At 36.2% G+C, this 22771-nt stretch overlaps 1 protein-coding gene across 1 annotated transcript in view; it reads right to left on the bottom strand.

The window, feature by feature from the left end:
- Positions 1-727: 727 nt before the first annotated feature.
- The window catches only part of WDR44 (WD repeat domain 44), an 84171-nt gene continuing 62127 nt past the window's right edge, over positions 728-22771 (bottom strand). Inside the window, exons 13-20 of the mRNA XM_012791034.2 lie at positions 18495-18608; positions 10956-11078; positions 7597-7788; positions 7288-7389; positions 6948-7063; positions 5639-5766; positions 5150-5284; positions 728-1790 (exon numbers count right to left, since the gene is read on the bottom strand). Of these exons, the coding sequence (XP_012646488.1) occupies positions 1696-1790; positions 5150-5284; positions 5639-5766; positions 6948-7063; positions 7288-7389; positions 7597-7788; positions 10956-11078; positions 18495-18608 (1005 nt within the window). The 3' untranslated portion in view covers positions 728-1695. The remainder of the gene's footprint in view (positions 1791-5149; positions 5285-5638; positions 5767-6947; positions 7064-7287; positions 7390-7596; positions 7789-10955; positions 11079-18494; positions 18609-22771) is intronic.

Here is a 22771-nt window from a genome sequence, read left to right as displayed (position 1 = left end):
GATATTCATATGGTAACATTCATATGAATGTTGATATACACTGTTTAAACAACCAGCACCACAGCAGAGTACAAGCGCTCAGGCAGAAGTCAGTGAAAGCCAAGTGGTGCCAAAGAGTTGAAGAATCGAGTTCAAAAGAAACACTGAACCAATCAATCACACTGCCACCTAGACCTTGAGACTAAAGCAACCACGACTGGGTATTAGAAAGCCAATGGCATAACAGTTCAATCTGTCAGGTAGTACAGGAGAGTGAGGAAGCCAAAGTAAGCAAGGAGAAATAAGCAGAGGGGTGAGGGTAAGGGAAGGAAGAAGAGGGAAAGAGAGAGAGAGAGAAGTGAGGGATAGAGTATATAGCACTGGCAAGAGGAAGAAAGAAGAAATCAGCATAAAAGCAAAAAAGATGCAATTTACTAGAAAGCCCAGAATACTCGAAGACCATGCTGGATTAACAAGGATATGACTGTGGCTCCCCAGCTTCTCACTTACATACTGAAAATAAATGCAATAAAGAACATATAATCATATAGATGAATTCTTAGCAGTGTTCAATTTAGAACTATAATTTTAAAAAATTTCAAAGGCATGTAGCTAATGTATTATAATTTAGGGGTCTAAAACCTGGTCTTCTGTTTGCTAAAAATTAAATTATTAAAACAAGAGTTTATTTTTCTTGCATTCCTTGATTTACTGAAGGCATCTAAAATTAAAGTCACATTTAAACAAGTGTTGGCGACCAACTTTTAATAATACATATTTAATTTTCAGAAACATATGCTTACCATCAATAACATGATCAGGGTTCCATTGCCCCAAATGTTATTTCATTGGTACACTGTATTGATATTTACAAAGGCTTTCAAATTCAACAACACAAAACAAAACAGCTTAATTTTTAAAAACTACGATGCTTTTAAAAAAAATGTAAACAGTTCATTTTTACATTATTGTAAAAAAGAAGACTCACTCCTTAATGAGGCTTAATTTTTTTTAAGTGAGCAAAGCCTGGTGCTCATGGATAAAGAATGAAAAGAATTCTTTACATAGAAACATTGTGCTCCAGTGTGGCAAAGAAAAAAAATTATATATACACATATAAAGAAAAGAATCTTAAGTCCACAATTTAGACCACAAAAAAAATCTTGTCCCCAAATTGAGAAATTTATAAAAACCATTTACACATGGTTATTGACCTATTGAAAACCTATATAACATTTTCAAAACAATAACTCAGTCAAAAGATACCACTTTTCTTAAAAATGAAATTTTGTGCAAAAAAATTGTTTAAGCTAGAAACAAGACTATTCCCCCTAGTAAGAGGCCAAAAGAGCCACTGAAATAATTTAACTCTGTTAGATTTAGTGCATGTAACCAAAAGGCACACACATGTGATTAATATATTAATATCTTTTCATGCAGAAACCTGCGCATGTTCATAACTATATAACAAAAACACAAACATAACAAAACATAAAGCCTAATGTTTGGCAATGTTATTCTGGCCACATTTCTTTGTAGTCTATCAGTCCAGAGTTTCCTAGATAATTAACACCGCCTCTCAAAAAATATATTATATTTGAACAACTTTCAATAAAAATTAAAAAAAGAATGTTAGCTTGAAACACTATAATATTTTTTTCAGTTCTGATACATAGAGAAACTTACTGATATGTTTATTTTAAATGTCATTTCAAATTAAGATACATTTTTCCTTTTGTTAATAAACACTTTGATTGCTCCAGTGAAGTCGGCAGAGAGAAGAACTTCTGTGTTATCTGTCTTCATAATACCTTAAAAGCATAAAAATAGTTTTAAGTTGATTTTAAAGGAATATGAAGTCTGCTGCCACAACTGTCACATGCCCATGACCCTTCACCTTTGAGGAGGAAGATCATCTCCCCACCTTTTCAGTCTCCTTTTCCAGCTGGCTCCTGTAATCCTTCCATCCTGCTGTACCTCTCCTCCTGTCTGAGGTTCACTTCCACTTACCTTGTCTTAGCTGGTCTTTGCCTGACTTGAGGATATTTCAGTGCCTTGGGGCCTGGATGCCTGGATTTATACCCAGGCAGCCTAGGCCTCTAAGTTGTCTAATGCTTCATTTCATGGCAAGAGGCTAGCATATTATTCAGCCTCAGGACTGGAGTGCTGCCAGAATAGGATCAGCTGGGCAAGTCTGCTGCTAACAGGGGTGTCTAACGAGATTGACAGTAAGGTTTACTGTATAGTAGACATATTGAAAATGCCAAGAAATGAAGTACACACATATTCTCTGTGAATGCTGACAGCACCTTTTGCCATTATGGTCCTTACTGAAGAGCTATGTTGCTATGCCAAATGGCAAGAAAACGCTTACCCCAACTTACCAGTTGCGTAAAAGCGTTTAACAATAAAATTCTCTGTTAATTAACTCTATTATGCATAGGCAAAAAATGTAGATTTAAGAAGGACTGAGTAGCAAGAAAGAAAATAATCCAAACTTTAATTGGAAAGTTGTATACAGGATGAGTCAGACAAAATGGCTTCACTCAGATGTGCTAAAAACGTATTCTAAGCCTTTGAACATTCCTTCTGGCATATCTCAAAGCAGTGCTGTGCTGTAGTAGCAGCAGTAAAGGACTTAGGGATATGAAAAGGCTAGAGAAGAAAAGAATTCATCATGTATATAAAATGCTTTATAGGCCAGGTGTGGATGCTTATAATCCCAGCACTTTGGGAAGCTGAGGCGGGAGGATTGCTTGGGCCCAGGAGTTCGAGACCAACCTGTACAACATAGTGAGACTTGTCTCTACAAAAAAAATACAGCTGGGTGTGTGTGGAGGCACATGCTTGTAGTCCCAGTTACTCAGGAGGTTGAGGAAGGAAGATAGTTTGAGCCCAGGAGTCTGAGGTTGCAGTGAGCTATGATGATGTCACTGCACTCTAGCCTGGGAGACAGAGTGAGTGAGATCCTGTCTCACAAAAAAAATGTTGGCTGGGTGTGGTGGCTCATGTCTGTAATCCTAGCACTCTGGAAGGCTGAGGCAGGAGGACTGCTTGAGGCCAGGAATTCCAGACCAGCCTAAGAAAGAGTGAGACTCCATCTCTACAAAAAAATAGAAAACTTAGCTGGGCGTGGGTGGCACATGCCTGTAGTCCCAGCTACTCAGGAGGCTGAGGCAGGAGGATCGCTTGAGCCTATGAGTTGGAGGTTGCGGTGAGCTATGATGATGCCACTGCACTTTAGCAGGGGCGACAGAGCGAGACTCTGCCTCAAAAAAATGTTTTATAAAGTACAATAATGAAGATGATAACGATAATGTCTACTACATGCCAGGCATTCTGTTAGGCACTTTATATGTTATCTTTAATTCTTATCATAATCCTGTAAACTAGGTTATCACCCATTTTACATTTGAGGAAAATTGATGCTCATATCCCAAATACGTCAGGAATAAAAAGAAAGGGCATTATATATATATATATATATATATATATATATATATATATATATATATATATATATATAGTTTATGATCCCATACCCTGGGTTTTAAGAGTTTATTCTTAGATTATACCTAGATAGGTACAAAATGACAAACACAAATCTGAGCACGATACATTAAAATTTGTGTCTCTTCAAAAAGTACCCAGCAAATTAACTGAACTATGTTAATGTGGTATATTTTTTAGAAGCTAAAAAATGTACCTTTTACTTTTCCTCAAAAGATAAAATTTCCTGTGAAATGTGTAGGGGAAGTGTGTAGAGTATAAAAAGGTATCACTGGGGGGAAAAAAGAAAAGAAAAACCCCACCAAATTACTTAAGTTAGAAGAAGGAAGTTGGATTTGATTCTGAGAATGAAAACAGAAAGCAATATTTCCAAATAAGCATTTACTAAAGGTTTAATTATTCCAACTTGGTTTATTTATTTTTTTGAGACAGGGTCTTGCTTTTGTTGCCTGGGGCTAGATAGAATACAGTACTATAGGTGCGTAACACCACACCCAGCTAATTCTTTTTTTTTTTTCTTTTTTGTAGAGACGGTCTCCATATTGCCCAGGCTGGTCTCTCTTCTGGCCTCAAGTGATCCACCCTCCTTGGCCTCTCAAAGTGCTAGGAATTACGGACGTGAGCCACAGTGTTTGGCCCCAACTTGGCTTATTTTTAAATTTTGTAATTGAAAGAAGATTTAGACTGAAGTTCATTTTGGTTATCAAAATTTTTCTTAGCACACAGAAAGAATAGTGTACTGAGTAGAGTGGGCAGTATAAATAATATAAGAGAAATTACTTGAGATTAAATTAGAGTACTCAAAAACTTTTCAGCATTCCAATACTTCAGAAGCACCCTTTGTACTTCATATCTATTGTTTAGACTCTCTAAAAGACCTGGTTGTAGTTTGTAGAGAAAACACATTTAATAAACTATTATGCAATTGATTTTAATAATATAAACTTGTTTCACTAACAACTGGTCCAAATTTGCCTGGTATTACTATACTCTTAAGGACTAGCAGGGAGCACTTTTATATAATTGATTGGCACTCAATATACTTGTTGACAGTTTCTTTTCACTTCCTAATCTGAATATATTATATAACCAGAATTACTACTCATTCCCAAAGCATATGACACAAATGGCAAGAAATGACAAGCTTATAAATAGCTACCTATCTTGAGAAGCTGTTGATTTGTAGCACGTAGAAAAGAATATTGCTTCATTGAGGTTTAATTCATTTAGTCAAAAAATGTTTATTAAGCACCTACTATCTATGTAGGCAAACTCTGTGCTAGGCATTGGCAGTACAACAATAAATATGACATACAAAATCTCTGTTTTCCTGGAGATTACAGACTAGTAGGAGAGACAGAAAATAAAGAAGTTTTGTATTTGTATATCTTATTTGCATTTCTCTAAAGAGAATGGCTGTCTATAAAAATATGAATTTTTAAAATTTTCATTTTTAATTCTCAGGGGAATTTTTAAAATGTAAAACTTACAAGAAATATATTACTGAAATGTTCAGAAATGCATATCTGTCAACCATTATGTTGTAAGTAAGAAATATTCTTTATACTTGTGAAAACCTCACCATACCTAATACTAGGTCAATGAGGATACTAAGTGATATATAGAAAAAACATAGGACAAATAAAATATGAGTACTTACCAGAAGGCGTGGCATCCAAAACTTCAGCATCTTCATCTTTATTGTTCCCTTCTGGTTTTTCAGATTGCACATCCAAAGATAACATCAAACTTGGGTTTGGAGCAAAGATGGCTGATGTAACAACTGCATTATGTGCTGGGGGAATAAAATTACTTCAGGATAACCAATAAATTTGAAACTAAACATCAAGACAAATACAATAGTGTTATATGCCAACTAACCTTAAAAACTCACCTAGAAGTAACTAAGAGGAATTTAAAGCCCAAAATTATTTCCTAAAAAAATACTACATACAAGTTTTGAGATTCTATGACTTCTCAAATTTTACACCAAGGTAAAAATCAAACGAGCAAAGCCAAACACAAAGCAAAAGCAGTTATAACTGCCAAATTGCCTCTCTAAAAGAATGCCTATACAAATTTATTTCTAGCACATCTCCACTTTAACTTTATTCTCCTATATGACATTTAAAAGTAGGCATTTACTTACCTTTAATACCTTCCCAGAAGTCATTACGATCTCTCCTGACTGAAGTAAACTTGCTTAGGTCATGGTAAGTACTCCAGATATAAACATACTTATCTTCTGAACCACTAACGATGTAAGTAAAATCATGGCTAAAATTGGGGAAAGAAAAATATTTTGTGTGTTTTTATATTTTTTTAAAGTTTCCCTCTATCAGTGTTTCCTACTTTAAAATAGTTAATACCTAAAACAACACCTGAGGGAGCTTGTTGCAAATGTACACTCATAATGTCACTCTAGAGGTTCTGAATGTGTAGGTCTGATGTAGGGGACTGGCATTTGTATTTTCATGAAAAATCTAGAAACTGTGACGCTAGCTAACCCACACTGAGACGAACGATAATTTAAGGGATGAAAGAGAGAAAAGCAGAGTACTTTACCAAATGAATTACTGAGTAATTCAAGAAGAAAGAAAGAACTGATAAGAAAAGAACTGAAAAAAGAAGACTAGAAAAAGAAGGCAGGTAACCCTATTTCAGGAGAACCTCCAGACCCCAAATTAAGAATTCAAATAATAATATGTAAAGGTTTAAATACAGGACACTGTGCTGTAGGGTATTAAAATGCTTTCTTAGCTTCTGTACCTAAAAGGTTTAAGACAGTGGGCAAGGGGACAGGGATGAGCTGTAAGCACCCTCTCAAAAGATTACATAAAAGTATAAAGCAGGCTAGGTGCAGTGGCTCATGCCTGTAATCCTAGCACTTTGGGAGGCTGAGGCAGGAGGACTGCTTGAGCTCAGGAGTTTGAGACCAGCCTGAGCAAGAGCAAGACATTTATGCTAAAAACAGAAAAACTAGCTGGGCATTGTGCTGCATGCCTGTGGTCTCAGCTACTCAGGAGGCTGAGGCAGGAGGATCTCTTGAGCCCAGGAGTTTGAGGTTGCAGCGAGCTATGATGACACCAATGCACTCTAGCAGGGGTGACAGAGTGAGAGCCTGTTTCAAAAAAAAAAAAGTAGAAAAGCAAAAAGTCTGAAGCTGAAAGTCTCCTAATCCTGGCTCTGCAACAACTGTGACATTAGGCCAATCACTTAATTTTCTGGGTCTTGGTTTCTTCATTTGCAGAATAGGGGCCATTCTAGCTCTAGCTACCACACAGGTGGACAAGATAAGTATTATATGATGATAAAATGAGATACCAGTTGAGTTGTAAACGTGCAAAAACCCTCCTAAAAACGCCATGTAAACATAAGGCACAGATCAATGGAAAAATGCGAGTGGGTGGGAGGGAAACATTCTGATCTCTTTTGGGAATTAATCATTGCCAATTTACCTGAAACTTGCTTTGATCTGGCTGCTGCTATTGACGTAACCCTTATACTTCATGGACAGTGACAAATCTCTCAGATCATATAGTCTGATTCTAGAGTCGTTTGAGGTTACCAGTATCTAAAAATACATCAAAGGAAAAGCTAAAAACATCATCTTTTAATCCAAGTTAAGCTATAACCAAAAAAGGGTGTTACACACATACAAATGCACCTCAAAATTAGAAAAAAGCAGTATTCCATAGGAAAGAGAATACATTTTTTTGCCAAGATATTAAGAACTATCTTTCAAGAGTCTACATAGATTATTGAGAGATATGGTATTGAATACTACAGTTATAGTACCTTATTTTCTCCAGGTAAAGGCTCAATACCAGTAATTTTTCTTCCAACCTTGTTGCGTCCTCTAGTAGATCGAACGTGTATTTGTGTGTGGTATTTCAAATGCTAAAAAGAAATCATATATTTAAAATATCAGAATTAGAATAAATCTCAATGATCATCTGATCCAACACTCAGACAGACATGGTATTATTTGCCCAAATTTACAGACAAGGCAACTAAAGCCCAGAGGGGATAAACAACTTGTCCAAAGCCACAAAAGTATTTTTAATAAGTATCCAATCATGTAATTTACCCCAGATAGTCATTTACCTCTGTATCATAGAAAATACATCTGCCATCATATGTCCCAATCACTGCATATTTGCCATTTTGACAGAAATTTGCAGCTGTGATCAATTTTGTCTGACCATCTACTTCATTCCACAAAGCTACTTTTTTGTCAGGTATGTTCCAAAGGCGGAGCTTTCCATCCAATGACCCACTTAGAAAATACCTGTCATCCTAAAAAGGTGGCAAAAGAAGAAAGCTTTCATTTTACCACATCAAGAAAAAACTCATCAGCAAATTGAAGAAGTCTACTAGAAAGTAATGTTTTAAAGTTAGATCTCATTTTAAAAGTATTACTCATCAAGCATTCTTTTATACACTAAAAGCAATAATGACAACTAGAAATGTTATTGTTAGTTTTGGAGAAATAAAGTTCTAATCACTTTATCACATCCTTAAATTGCTTTTCCCAAGGTATAGATGTTAATAAGATAATGTTTGTGTACTACATGGAAGAAGGTACTGTGATCAAATAAGTTTGAGACAATCTTGAAAGTTAAACAGGATTCTCAGTTAACCTGCATTCTGAATCTCTAAAAAAGGGATAAAGTGGGTAGAATTTTCCAACTTATTTAGCCATGGACTTTTTGGCAGGCATTAGGGGAGTTAGGTAGGAATATCTAACATATAGTATACTATATACCCATACCCATGTACAAAACAAATGTACCTCAAAATTAGAAAAAGCAGTATTCCACAGGAAAGAGTATACATGTTTTTGCCAAGATATTAAGAACTAATTTTCAAGAGTCTACACAGAGTATTGTAGGCTGGGATACATGTAATGCTTGGGTAAAAGAGCAACACAAATTATTGGCCCACAGAACCAGTCATTTTTTTGGCACTCTAACACCACATCAGCAGAGAATCACTTCACTATTCGAATTCTCAATCTTAAACCAGGGGTTCTCAACCTGGGGCAATTTGACCCTACAGGGGACATCTAGTAATGTCTGGAAAAATTTTAGTTGTCACAACTGGGGGTGGAGTGGGGATGCTACTGGCAACTAGGGGATGGAGGCCAAGGATGCTTCTAAATATCCTACAATGTACAGGACAGCCTTCTCTTCCCCTATAACAAAGAATGTTGGCCAGATGTGGTGGCTCACGCCTGTAATCCTAGCACTGTGGGTGGCCGAGGCAGGTGGATCATATGAGGTCAGGAGTTCAAGACCAGCTGAGCAAGAGCGAGACCCCTGTCTCTGCTAAAAAAAAAAAAAATAGAAAGAAATCAGCTGGACAACTAAAATATATATATATATATATATATTAAAAAAAAATTAGCCGGGCATGGTGGCACATGCCTGTAGTCCCAGCTACTTGGGAGGCTGAGGCAGGAGGATCGCTTGAGCCCAGGAGTTTGAGGTTGCTGTGAGCTAGGCTGATGACACAGCACTCTAGCCAGGGCAACAGAGTGAGACTCTGTCTCAAAACAAACAAACAAAAACAAACAAACAAAGAATGTCAATAGTGCCAGGGTTGAGAAACCCTGCTCTAAACTAAACCAGTCCTCCCACTAGGATGGTCTAATTTTTTGTCAACATAAGAATTAAAGATTAAATAATTAGGACATCAAAACAAGAAACAAATTATCTTCTCTGTTCAAGGCTATTGTTCTTATCCACATCTGAAACCTTTCAAGGACAATCTACAAATGATGAACATTTTTATGGCTGTGGTATAGCAGGCTCTACTCAATGTTTCCCAGTAGAAGAGCTGAACAAGTAAAAATACACTTTATTTTAGTCTTCTAATTTGGACTTCTATTTACATACATACATATAGGTACAAACACACATGTATGTATGTAAATACATACATTTTGCTATTTCTTTTATAACTCTGCTACCTTTCTTCCAGTTAACATTATAATAGTCATAGTTCCTAGAAAAAGTCAACACTACCCCATTCTTCCCCAGCCCCTCTAAAAACTCTCCAAGTCAGTAGTTTTTAGAGATAGGGCTTTTGTAGAAGGTATTTACAAAAAAAAGGAGAAGAAATAGGGCTTTATAGTTTCCAAAATAAACCAAATTGACTGGACAGAAACCTTAAGTAATAAAATATCATATAGATAACTATTAAAACCAAATATCTCTTTTCACTCTGATATAGCTAAAATAGCTATTTTATATATATTTTATTATAGCTAAAATAGTGGTGGGAGGGAAAAATTTTGTTCACAGTTGCTGATGGGGTAAATCCATGCTTTTGTTGCATCTTTGGGCAACATGATGGGGCTGTTATTCAGAAAGAAGATTCTAATGGTCAAAATTGAAAAGGTATTAACACAGATTAATTATTTTTAACTATTAAAAGTTCTTAACCAAATCTTTATTTTATTTTTAGATGCTACAGGATGCCTAGTCATTAACCAAGTCTTTAAAGGGTTCAGAATTATTACTGCCTATGTTATAAGCCTGCTCAGGAAAGGTAATTACATTGAAAAAAAAGTCAGTCTTCTTTCTTAATCTGGGAAAAAAGAGGAAGAAATGTGAATATGATTGAAATGTTGCATTAAAAAGACAACAGGTATTAAATGTATAGAGATGAGGACACCATTGGAATTGTAATCATACATTAATGTATAATAGGGGAAGAAAAGTCAGCGTAGAGTCAGCTCAAGTTCTCCACTTATTTTAATCTAGCTAGTAGAGTCAGCACCAACATGTGATTTCCTTGTACTTATAGTTGTAAAAAACTAAAACTAATTTAGCCTTAAGCATTTGGTGGTTCTCTATCCTTTAAGGGCATACAATAGGTCTAGAATTCCATAATAGTAGAATTTTCTTCTTGGTTGAAATCACCTGAAATCCTTTCTTTCCAGGGGAAAGATATTAAAGGATTTTCTACATTGAAAATGAAGAAGGGATATTAAGATCAACAAGAGGAATTCAGTATGTCTTATAATGAATTTTGGTCTTTGCCTCTTTCAGTCTTTTGCTCTGTCTCTTCTCTCCTTAACCTTCTCATAACTATTCTTGCCTATGTACTTTCCTTTCTCATTTATCCATCTGCTATCTCTTCTTCTTCCATCTCCAATTATCTCTCATCTTTAATAGGATACTTTATTTCATTATTTATACCTTGCATGTCTTATTAAAGATTTGGGATGACTTTTTACTGTTATATTTAGAATATAACATTCCCAGTTTTTCCAATGCAGATTAGCAAAATATTTGTTTCTTTTCTCACTTTTAAAGCAAAATGGAACACAAAATTAAACTGCTTTTAACTATGATTTGTTAATAATCCTTTTCCTGTAGTTCAATTGCCCTCCAGAGAAACCAGGTTCCCTTGCCTTCCTCAGAGTGTAACAAAAAAATGTATAAACAGTTACTTACTCTTGGATGGAAAGCTATGGCAGTGACAAAATCTATATGTTGAAAACAGCAAAGGCATTCTCTTCTGGAAATGTGCCATAATCTGACCGTTTTATCCATTGAAGAAGAAAGAAGAAAGTAGTTCTATGGAGAAAATGACACTAATTATTTTATCATCATATGAAAAAACTACTTATACAATAAAAGTGAACTTTTCAGTTTTATGTACTTCAACAGTTTTGTTATTGTTATATGCAGCATTAGAAAGAACAAAAAATTATCCAATTCACTTGGAAGATCCCATTTCCCCCCAAACAATTAAAATACCATATTTCATCAATTCTAAGACTTTTCCACAATACCTGTTCTGAAATTAGGACGAATCTAATAATCTATGTCCAAAGGAATCTGTCAGGCACCAGCAAAGGACTAAGGTATGCCTTAGTTGTTATTGCCTGTACATATTGGAACTCAGCTATGAATATAAGGCATCTATTCATCTTATTGTCACTTCAGTTATTTTCACATTGACAACACTAGTGAATTTTAACTGACACAGATCTCTAATTGTCATTTAAAATGTCTTCAAAAAGATTACCCTATAATGCAGCATGAAAATGAAAAATTATTGTGCACCTGTCACAGTCTAGGCAAGAAAATTAGAGAATAGAAATTGTCAAATCTCTCAGAATATATCAGAGCATTTTCAAAGCTAGAGGAAGATAGCATAACTGATTTAGGCAGTATTGTTATGGCCTCATTACCTGGGAACCAAACAACTATCTGTCAAAAGCTCCTGGATGGCAGAAGTTCATTATTTCCTAAACAAAATCTATTTAAGGGGGAGAACTATGACTTATACCAAATGAGGAAACGCAAATGAGACCTTGGTATTCTTTGGTATGCCTAAAGGTGCTAAACAAATTAAGGTAATGATGACATTTATTGAGTACTTATGGCATGTTAAACATTGTTCTTAACACTATACAGCAACCCTGTGAGGTAGGTACCGTGTTTTCCCCAAAATAAGACAGGGTATTATATTTATTTTTCCTCAAGAAGACACCCTAGGGCTTATTTTCAGAGGATGTGTTATTTTTTTTTAAGTATGGTACAACAATCTACATTTATTCAAATATAATTAAGTCGTCTTCTTCTGGAACATCATCCATCATAACTCTCCAAACCCCGAATTCCATCCTGAATTTCTTGCGACTCTATTTCCTTTAGAACCATTGGCCCCAATCTCTCATGTTGAGCAACAGAACTCTCATGGGGCAGATGAGAAGGGCTGGTTGTCTTCTTTACAGCTTCGTGATGAAATGCATAGGTTGTGCAGATACGCTGCGTAGCCATGCCCATCACTAGGTCTTATTTTAGGGGTAGGGCTTATATTTTGCAAATGCTTAGAAATCCTGCTAGGGCTTATTTTATGGATAGGTCTTATTTTCAGGGAAACATGGTATATTATTATCCCCTTTTACAAATGAGAACAGTGAATGAAGCACAGAGAAGTTGAATGACTTGCCTAGGATTACACAACTGATCAGTGGCAGAGGTGAGATTGTAAGCCTGAGTAGTCTGGCTTCAGGTTCAGGCTCTAGCCACTACACCGTTCTGCAGAGTGCTTAAGTAGAACACATGTTATGAAAACCAAGATGCTGGCCGGGCGCAGTGGCTCACGCCTGTAATCCTAGCACTCTGGGAGGCCGAGGCGGGCGGATTGCTCGAGGTCAGGAGTTCGAAACCAGTCTGAGCAAGAGCGAGACCCCGTCTCTATTATAAATAGAAAAAAATTAATTGGCCAACTAATATATATATATATAGAAAAAATTAGCCGGGCATGGTGGCACATGCCTGTAGTCCCAGCTACTCGGGAGGTTGAGGCAGAAGGATTACTTGAGCCCAGGAGTTTGAGGTTGCTGTGAGCTAGGCTGACACCACGGCACTCACTATAGCCTGGGCAACAAGCGAGACTCTGTCTCAAAAAAAAAAACAAAAAAAAAAACACCAAGATGCTTTGTCATTTGCTAAAAGTAATTAAGAACCTTTAATCTTTGATTGTAAAAAGACTAAGTGTAAATATTGATTTGGATATGTAATTGTACTGATAAATATAAGCTATTTTGGGCAAAGTATACATTTTATGTAGTATACCTGTTTTTAAATAGATGGCATATTTTATGAATAAATGTAATGAATTAGAAAATATAATTTGGAAGATTTACGATAATCTTTGAAACATCTATAATATCAATTATTTTTACTTTCAAGAGCCACTCAGTTTCAGAAAAATTTTGAAGACTGTATGCAGTTTGCTTCATAATTTCCTGTTAATTAATAACAACTGTATAAAAACTAAACCTATGGCCTACTGTTCATGAAAACTGACATTATTCAATTCTTACAATAGTCCATTGTTTTAAGCATATGAAAACATCCCTAAAATATTAAGTGAAGGTGCTGAAGACATGTTAAGACTAGTTCTATCATGCCAAGAGGTTTCCACTCAATAAAAACTTACTGAATAAATGAAATTAAATAATTTTCTTGAACTAAGCACTAATCTTGGGAGTCAAATAAATCAGATTAAAATTGAAGTTCTACTCATAACTAATTTTATGATCTTAGGTCACAGGGGCCCAGTATATACATCTACAAAATAAAAGATTATCTACCTCATGGGATTGTTATTGTAAGAATTAGCAAAGTAATTCTTGTTATCTGGCACAAAATAAGTCTTTAACAAATAGAAAAGCCGCTATAAACACTGATTGTGTCAGACACTGAGGTATGGGTTTAGAATCTTATTGCAGAAATTGTGTTTGTTTCCTCTGGATGGGGGTGAAGAGTTGGGAAAGTGAGGATAAGCTCTTAGGAACCAATCCTATATATACGGGGCAAAGACTCACTGAAATAACTCATCTACACCAGTGCTTCTCAAACTACTTGTGAAGGACTGTTTGTGTTTTTTAAAAATTTTCAATGAGTCATGGACTGAAACTATTATAAAATACAGAACAATTACTAGAAAAATGAAATGAAAATAAAAATCATAACATACAAGACTCATTTTTTATTATTATATAAAATAGAAGCTCAGATTTTAAAAGATTAAACAGGCATAAAATTACTGTGGAAAAATACTATAATCATTTCTAAATGGTTTATTCTTGGTTTCTGTACTTCTCTTCAAAAACTGGTATTCTATATTCCTATCATCAGGGACCAGAAAGACTCAGTTTACTGACTAGCACCAGTCCTTAAAAATGCATATTATTCACTTGAGACAAGAGGTAGTTGGATAAATACTAAATTATACTACCGCTGCCTCCTAAGAGACTTGGAAAGAATGAGAAAAAATGCTAGAGAAGTATAAAAAATTTTTTATCATTTCTCAAATCTTTGCAACATGTCCAACTTTTTTTTGTCATCCTTTTTCCTTATAGTGATTAGCTATTCTAACCCAGGAATGGGCTAGAGAGTTAATGCTCCAAAGTTATGGGATTTGAATTTCAACTCTCCTACTCCCTAGCTATGTTTCTTTAGGCATGTTTCTTAACCTGTATGAAACTTTGTCTTTTTAAAATTCTTGATAAGGAAACATCAACAACCTCATAAAGTTGTTTTTGGGATACAAATAAAGAGCACATGTAAAATGCTTAAATTTTGTCTGTGTCGTCAGTGACTAAAATGCTACCTGGCACATAGTGATAATGATGGTCATCATCATAACAGAGAATATTAATAAAGCATTTACTATGTTCTAGGCGAGTGTATTATATTGACTAGCTCAGTTAATCTTTCCCAATATAACTCTATGAGGAAGCTACTTTTATCATGACTATTTAGTAGATGAGGCACAGTGAAGTTAAGTAACTTGCCCAAGGTCACACAACTATAAGGGTCAGACTAGGAAGGATATGAATCCCAGGAATCTGGCTCCAGCCTCATGTTCTTAACCAGGTGGTAAAGTGATCAACATATATGTTTTGAGTAAATGAAAGTGCTTGGTATGTAGCAGGTGTATTTGCATAGGTTCTCAATATGTTCTTTTTACTATTTTCTCCATAAAGGAAACAAGGGGAGTAGTCAGTGAAATAGGAAAGTACACTGCTCCAAAATCAAGATGAGTATTTCAAGAAAGATCAATAGCATCAAATTGTCAAATGCTAGAGAAAGGTTAAGGAGAATGAGTTCAAAGAAAAGGCATTAATTCTGATAAGAAGATAGTTATGATGATTAATTTATGTCTCAATGTGGCTATGCTATAGTATCAAATTATTTAAGCAAACACCAATCTAGTTGTTGCTGTGAAGGTGTTTTGTATATGTGGTTAATATTTACAATCAATTGACTTTAAGTAAAGAAGATCACCCTTGATGATGTGGGTGGGCCTCATCCAATCAGTTGAATGGCCATAAGAGCAAAAACAGCTTTCCTGGAGAAGAAGAAATTCTGCCTTAAGACTGTAGCATCAACTCCTGCTAAATTTCCAGCCTGTCAGCCTGCCCTACAAATTTCAAAATTGCCTGCCCCCACAATTACACAAGCCCATTCCTTAAAATAAATCTCTCTCTATATATGTATGTGTGTGTATGTATGTATGTATGTATATATATATGTACACACACACACACACACACACACACACACACACACACACACACACACACACACACATATATATATGAAGAGGTTCTGTTTCTCTGGAGAAGCCTGACTGATACAGTGGACAGTGGTCAATAGATAAAATTTCTTCCAGTTAGTGTTCCATTTCAGAAAAAATATCGGTTTGCTTTTAAAAAAGTAAAATGAGTCCAAAGTTCCCAATTATTTGCTTTGTATTCCTTATTCCAGATGAATATGATTGTCAGATTAAGGACACCTCCGATTTCCATCTTCTGACATCTCAGTGGCACAGGGTAGGGAAGGAGTATAAAGACACAATTAGGGAGGCTGGGCGCGGTGGCTCATGCCTGTAATCCTAGCACTCTGGGAGGCTGAGGTGGGCAGATCGTTTTGAGCTCAGGAGTTTGAGACCAGTCTGAGCAAGAGCGAGACCCCATCTCTACTAAAAATAGAAAGAAATTCACTTTGAAGAATCTTTTGATTTCTATCTTGAAATTCATCATTCACTCAAAGATTGTTCAGCAGCATGTGGTTTAATTTTCAACACCTTGTGAAGATTTGAGTGATTCTCTTGGATTTGGTTTCTAGTTTTATTTCACTGTGTTCTGAGAAAATACACGGTATGAGTTTGATTTTTTTTTAAATTTGCTAAGACTTGTTTTGTGGCCTAAGATATAATCAATCTTGAAGAATGTTCCATGTGGTTATGAGAAGAAAGTACATTCACTAGTCTTTCAGTATAAGGGTCTATAAATATCTGTTAGGTACATTTGTTCTAGAGTTTCATTTAAGTCCAGTGTTTATTTAATGATTTTTATGCTTCAGTGATCTGTCTAGTTCTGTCAGTGAGGCGTTGAAGTCCACAGCAATTATGCTGATACTGTTTTTTTCTTTGCTTAGATCTAGTAGAATTCACTTTATGGATCTGGGAGCTCTTGTTTTAGCTGCATATATATTTAGGGTTTTTATGTCTTCTTGTTGTATTGATCCCTCTATCATTATATAATGACCATCTTTATCTCAACATCTCTAATCATCAGAGAAATGCAAATCAAAACCACAATAAAAAAAAAGAAATTAGCTGGACAACTAAAAATATATAGAAAAAAAATTAACCAGGCATGGTGGCACATGCCTGTAGTGCCAGCTAACTTGGGAGGCTGGGGCAGGAGGACTGCTTGAGCCTAGGAGTTTGAGGTTGCTATGAGCTAGGGTGACGCCACGGCACTCTAGCCGGGGCAACAGAGCAAGACTGTCTCAAAAAAAAAAAAGGACACAACTAGGGCTCAGTTTAAAACACTGACTGCCACGCTAGAAAAAAAAATTTTTTTCCTTGGGACAATGGTGTTTTATTATAAAAAATAGAATAAAAACTTTGAAAATAAAATGATCTTCTCTAATTGAATGAAAAATGTTATTTTTTGTTTTTTTGCGTGTGAGTTATATGCAACTTGAAAAATAGTTCATGTGGCTCCCAAGGTAAAGAGACATGTGAGTTACATATGCTTCACGAGGTCCTGGGCTCAAAACTAGCATGAGTTAAATACAACTCACATGGCAGTTAATGTGTTAAAAACCAGATTACCAGGTGAGGCCCAAGCTTGTTCCCGGAGGTTAGAGAGATACATCATGACAGATGGGTTATGAAAAACATACAGAATATTTAAACAGGTATGGTAGGAGTGATTCAAAGCTAGAGCTTAGAGAAAGCCTGACTTGCCAAAATACACCAATGACATTTTTTTGTGGTACGTGAGGTTCTCTTGGCATAATTAAAATATATGGGCACTAATGGTATCCCCAATATTATTTTGTTAACTCAGTGGACTTTCTCAATTCAACCCTTTTAAATATTACTCTTCCTCCCAAAATTCTTAATATGTTTTAGATTATGTTTACTGACAAATTTTAATACAAAGAAAATATAAGGTATCATACAAAAATTCTAGAAACTGCTTCATGCTTCAAACACCTTATATAAAATTTAAGATACCTCTTTCAATTTTCACAAAACCATTAAGATATTTGATCAGTGACAAAATGGCCCCTTTGCTTTTGAAATAATTTTGCTCTAAGGAAAAAAAAATCAAAATGAAGACTTATCGTTGGTCTGTAAATTATAATTGCTAAACATAAATTAATAATTTCGTGAATGTAGCAGATTAGCCCCAAAGCAGGCTTGATGAGATGGATCAGACTCCATCCTTTATATCTGAAGTCAATACATTTTGTTGAGGATAGGTACTTTACAAAATTACTGCTTATAAAAGAAGCAAAAGGTAACAAATATACAAACAGATCTAGACAGACGTGAAGTAATAGGAAATAAACATTTACTTACTAGCCTAATCTGATGTTTGTTTCTCTTTAACTTAGATTAGTATGTAAATAACTCCTACAAAGGATACATGAACATCCAAACACTTGACAGTGTGACAATCATAAAAATAAAACAACTGTTTTTATCCTAAAGTCACAGTTACATAAAATTATTATTTTATTTTTAATTTAATTTAATTTAATTTTTTTTTGAGATAGAGTCTCACTCTGTTGCCCGGGCTTGGGTGCTGTGGTGTCAGCCTAGCTCACAGCAACGTCAAACTCCTGGGCTCATGCAATAATACTGCCTCAGCCTCCCAAGTTAACTGGGACTACAGGCATGTGCCACCATGCCCAGCTAATTTTATATTTATTTTTATATATATATATATATATATATATATATATATATCTTTTTCGTTGTCTAGCTAATTTCTTTCTATTTTTATAGTAGAGATGGGGTCTCGCTCTTGCTCTGACTGGTCTTGAACTCCTGAGCTCAAATGATCCTCCCGCTTTGGCCTCCCAGAATGCTAGGATTACAGGCGTGAGCCACCATGCCCAGCCTAGAATTATTAATAATATACAATTCAAAAAAGAATTTCTTACTTTAGACCACGAAAGATCAAGGAGGTCAGCAGTATGTCCTTTATATTTGCAAAATGGCCGTTGCCGAAAGGGTGCGTTCTTATCATCAGGGTCTTCATCAGTTCCACTGCATACCTATTTAGACAGAAAAATAAACTTTAAAACTGCAATATAAAACTAGCAACACAAACTTCATACTCTTCCCACCCCATCTGTTCTCTCATCATTCTGTATGATGCCAGACTGAAATCCTGAGCTACCAAAAGCAAGCTCTCCTGCATGCTGATCTACTACTTTTAATCTTCTTGTCCTAATAAACCAGGAATCCCTGAAGACATTGTGCTTTCACAATCTTTTCCCTCCCTAACAGAGCCCTCACTTTGTCCTTTTCTGAGCATCTGTTCCTTCAGGAGTGGTGAGGCCAGCACCAGGAGGTAAATCATGATTGGCCCAAGCTAATGAATTAGCTGATTCCCCTTCCCAGTGATGACTGGTTTCGACATAATTGTGTGCTACAATTTTCATCAATTAGACATAAGGGAAAGTTTATGAGACAGGGAATAAGGAGAGGTTTCTAGAGGGATTTCCTCACTCTTAAAAAGGGGCGCACTAGGTTGGGTGTGGTAGCTCACACCTGTAATCCCAGCCCTTTGGGAAGCCAAGGTGGGAGGTTGAGGCCAGGAGTTCAAGACCAGCCTGGGCAACATAGTGAGACTTTGTCTCTACAAAAAATAAATTAGCTGGGCATGCAGGCATGTACCTGTAGTCGCAGCTACTTGGGAGGCTGAGGCAGGAGGACTGCTTGAGCCCAGCAGCTGGGAGGCTGCAGTGTACTGTGATCTTGCCACTGCATTCCAGCCTGGGTGACAGAGTGAGACCTGGTCTCACAAAAAACCAAAAACAATAAAAGGGGCATACTAACTAAGAGGACCTTCCCCATTCTTGCTTCAGAACATTGCTGTCTGCATGTAACACCTAAGACTATATCAGCCATCTTAGGACCACAGGGGAATAAACCCAAAAGAACAAAACAAAGATTACAAAGTAGGAAGATGGTAGCACCCTGTGTCCCTGATGACATTTATTGAGCTGCTGAATTAACCAACCCTGGAACCGCCTTACCTCCAGAATTGCTTCCTCATTGTTTAAGCCATTTTCAGTTGGGTTTCTGTTATTTGAAGTCAAAAGCATCCTGACAGAGGTAGGTAGAAAATAATGCCATACATGTGTGCTGTGCATTTAGTTACAACATGCTTTTGTATTCATTATCTGAATGAATCCTAACAACTCTTTGAGGTAGGTATTAACATTATGAAGATGAAGAAGTTAGGAAAAAAACTGAGGCTCAAAGAGGTTAAAATAATATATTAAAGGTCACACAGCTACCTGTGAACAGCAGAACCAAAGCAGGAATACAAGTCATCGAACTGTTAAGTCCAGAGTTTGTCCCTCAAATGTTTTAGATTACGCAGCATTAGCAAAAACAGTGTTAGCTAAGCCTTGTGTATTTAGGGAAGGGTAGATAGGATGATGAGGACGGAGAAAGAAAGTATATTGAGATAGTAGGGGACGGTGATAGAAAGGTACTTTCAGACCACATTATAAAGGGCCTTGAATTTGTGGCTTAAAAGTTCAGAGATTCTAAGGCAATGTAGAGCCAACACAGGTTTCTGAAAAGGAAAAAAATAACATGATCTGACTAGTGCTTTAGGAAGAGAACTCTGGGCAATAATGTAAAAAATGGTTTGGAGAGAGGGAGTGGAAACAGGAATAGCAGTCAGTAAGTTTAAGTAAGAATAATGAGAACTTGAATTAGGACAGTGGCCCTAGGACTAGATAAAAACTACCACTATTATTTATTTGTCTAGAACTTTACAGTTTATAAAGAACATCTTCACATCAACCATGGAGGCAGAACACCAACATGGACACCTGTACCTTCTGCCAAGCATTACTTCCCCTAATTTTGCTACCAGACTAGTGAGCACTGATGGGAGACATACAACTGAACAGGATAGCCCATGACATAAAAGTCAACTTTCTGTTAAATGATCATTTGCTTTTTATTAACTCCTTAGCACATTTCCCCTAGCAGTAATTCCAGACCTCTTCTTTTCTCCTTAAACATATATTTTCTTCTCCCTATACTTTTTGTTCAAAATGTTTAAATAAATGTTTTTTATTATAAAGTAATACATGATCAGTGTAGATAATTCAGAAAATATGGAAAGCATAAAAACTACAATTAACCACTTCGGGACCATGCTCACCGGCGGTGAAAACTTGCCCATAGCCAGCACTCATAGTCCACACAATAGTTTGTGCTGTGCATTGACAACGAATTCGTTTTGCTCTTGTGTGATGAGGAAAGCTTTAAAGCACTGAAAGCTTGTTTTACTTTACAGGCAGCTATATTTGTAAATCAGAATAGGTAACATATACATATATGTTTTCATTACGTTATTTTTAAATGTTCACATTTTTATTTTGATAAATGAAAAATTAGAAAAGTCATATCACAGCTGTCGGCTAAAGTCAACGCTCGGCTGTGCACCTTCATATCATGGCTGTCAGTTAAAGTCGCTGTGCACATTCAGCTGTGGCTATCGACTATAGTCAACACTGGTCCCGAAGTGGTTAAAACTACCCATATTGAGACCAAGAGTTTGAGACCAGCGTGGGCAACAGAGTGAGACCCCATCTCTCTCTCTCCCTCTTAAAAACAAAAAACAAAACAGAAAACAAAAAACACCCAAAACCTGCTAATATTTTGACCACCTTCTGCCTCAGCCTCCCAGATAGCTAGGGCTACAGGCATATGCCACTATGCCCAGCTAATTTTTTCTATATATTTTAGTTGGCCAATTAATTTCTTTCTATTTTTAGTAGAGATGGGGTCTTACTCTTGCTCAGGCTGGTTTTCAACTCCTGACCTTAAGTCATGCTCCTGCCTCAGCCTCCCAGAGTGCTAGGATTACAGATGTGAGCCACCACGCTCGGCCTGTATTTCATACTTTGAAAACATTTACTGGCCACATGATATGGATGTATCATAATTTAATCATTCTCCCTTTCTTGGTCAAATAGGCATTTCCAATTTTTTTGCTAATATAAATTGTAATTCAACAAATGTTTTGGACCATGAATCTTCATCCATATTTGACTAGTCCTTATCCTTTTAAAAACAATTTTTTTTTTTTTTTTTTTTTTTTTTTTTTTTTTTGAGACAGAGTCTCGCTTTGTTGCCCAGGCTAGAGTGAGTGCCGTGGCGTCAGCCTAGCTCACAGCAACCTCAAACTCCTGGGCTCGAGTGATCCTTCTGCCTCAGCCTCCCGGGTAGCTGGGACTACAGGCATGCGCCACCATGCCCGGCTAATTTTTTATATATATATCAGTTGGCCAATTAATTTCTTTCTATTTGTAGTAGAGACGGGGTCTCGCTCTTGCTCAGGCTGGTTTCGAACTCCTGACCTTGAGCAATCCGCCCGCCTCGGCCTCCCAAGAGCTAGGATTACAGGCGTGAGCCACAGCGCCCGGCCTAAAAACAATTTTTAGAGACAGAGTCTCACTGTGTTGCCCAGGATGGAGTGCAGTAGTGCTATCATGGCTCACAGTGATCTCAAACTCCTGGGTTCAAGTATCCTTCTACCTCAGTCCCCCGAGTAGCTGAGACTACAGGTGCATGCCACCACACCTGGCTAATTTTTAATTTTTTTTTGCAGAGATGGGTGGGTCTCACTATGTTGCCCAGATTGGTCTCAAACTCCTGGTCTCAAGCTATCCTCCTACCTCAGCCTCACAAAGTGCTAGGATTAGAGGCATGAGCCACTGCTCCCAGGCCTATTGTGAATACTTTTAATGCTATTAAATAGTCTTGAAAAACAATTTGAGGGCTACATAGTATTTTACTGTACGGATGATACCACAGTTTTTATTTTCCAACTGTAAGAAATTTAAGTTGCTTAAATTTTAGCTATTATGAGAACATTAAGATGAAAAGCTTTTTACTTATATCTTTGGGAATATCTAATTATGTTTTGTTTTGTTCTACTTTTATGCTTTTTGTAGTCTTTTTTCTAATTATTTATAATAAATTATCAAAGGCAGAATTACCAAGTAAAATGTTAATATTATATATGTTATATATATATATATATCTGTGTTTTGTGAGAGTGTGTGTGTGTATCCAATGAATGGGGAGAGAGATTATCTCCATATAAAAATACATACCTATCTATTTATTACGGACATTTCAAATATAAACAAAAGTAGGTGGACTAGTATAATGCATCCATCAC

The sequence above is a fragment of the Microcebus murinus genome, chromosome X, assembly GCF_040939455.1.
Source record: "Microcebus murinus isolate Inina chromosome X, M.murinus_Inina_mat1.0, whole genome shotgun sequence".
In the NCBI taxonomy this organism is placed as follows: domain Eukaryota; kingdom Metazoa; phylum Chordata; class Mammalia; order Primates; family Cheirogaleidae; genus Microcebus; species Microcebus murinus.
The sequence above is the reverse complement of the archived record's forward strand: the minus strand, read 5'-3'. Positions and strand labels throughout refer to the sequence as shown.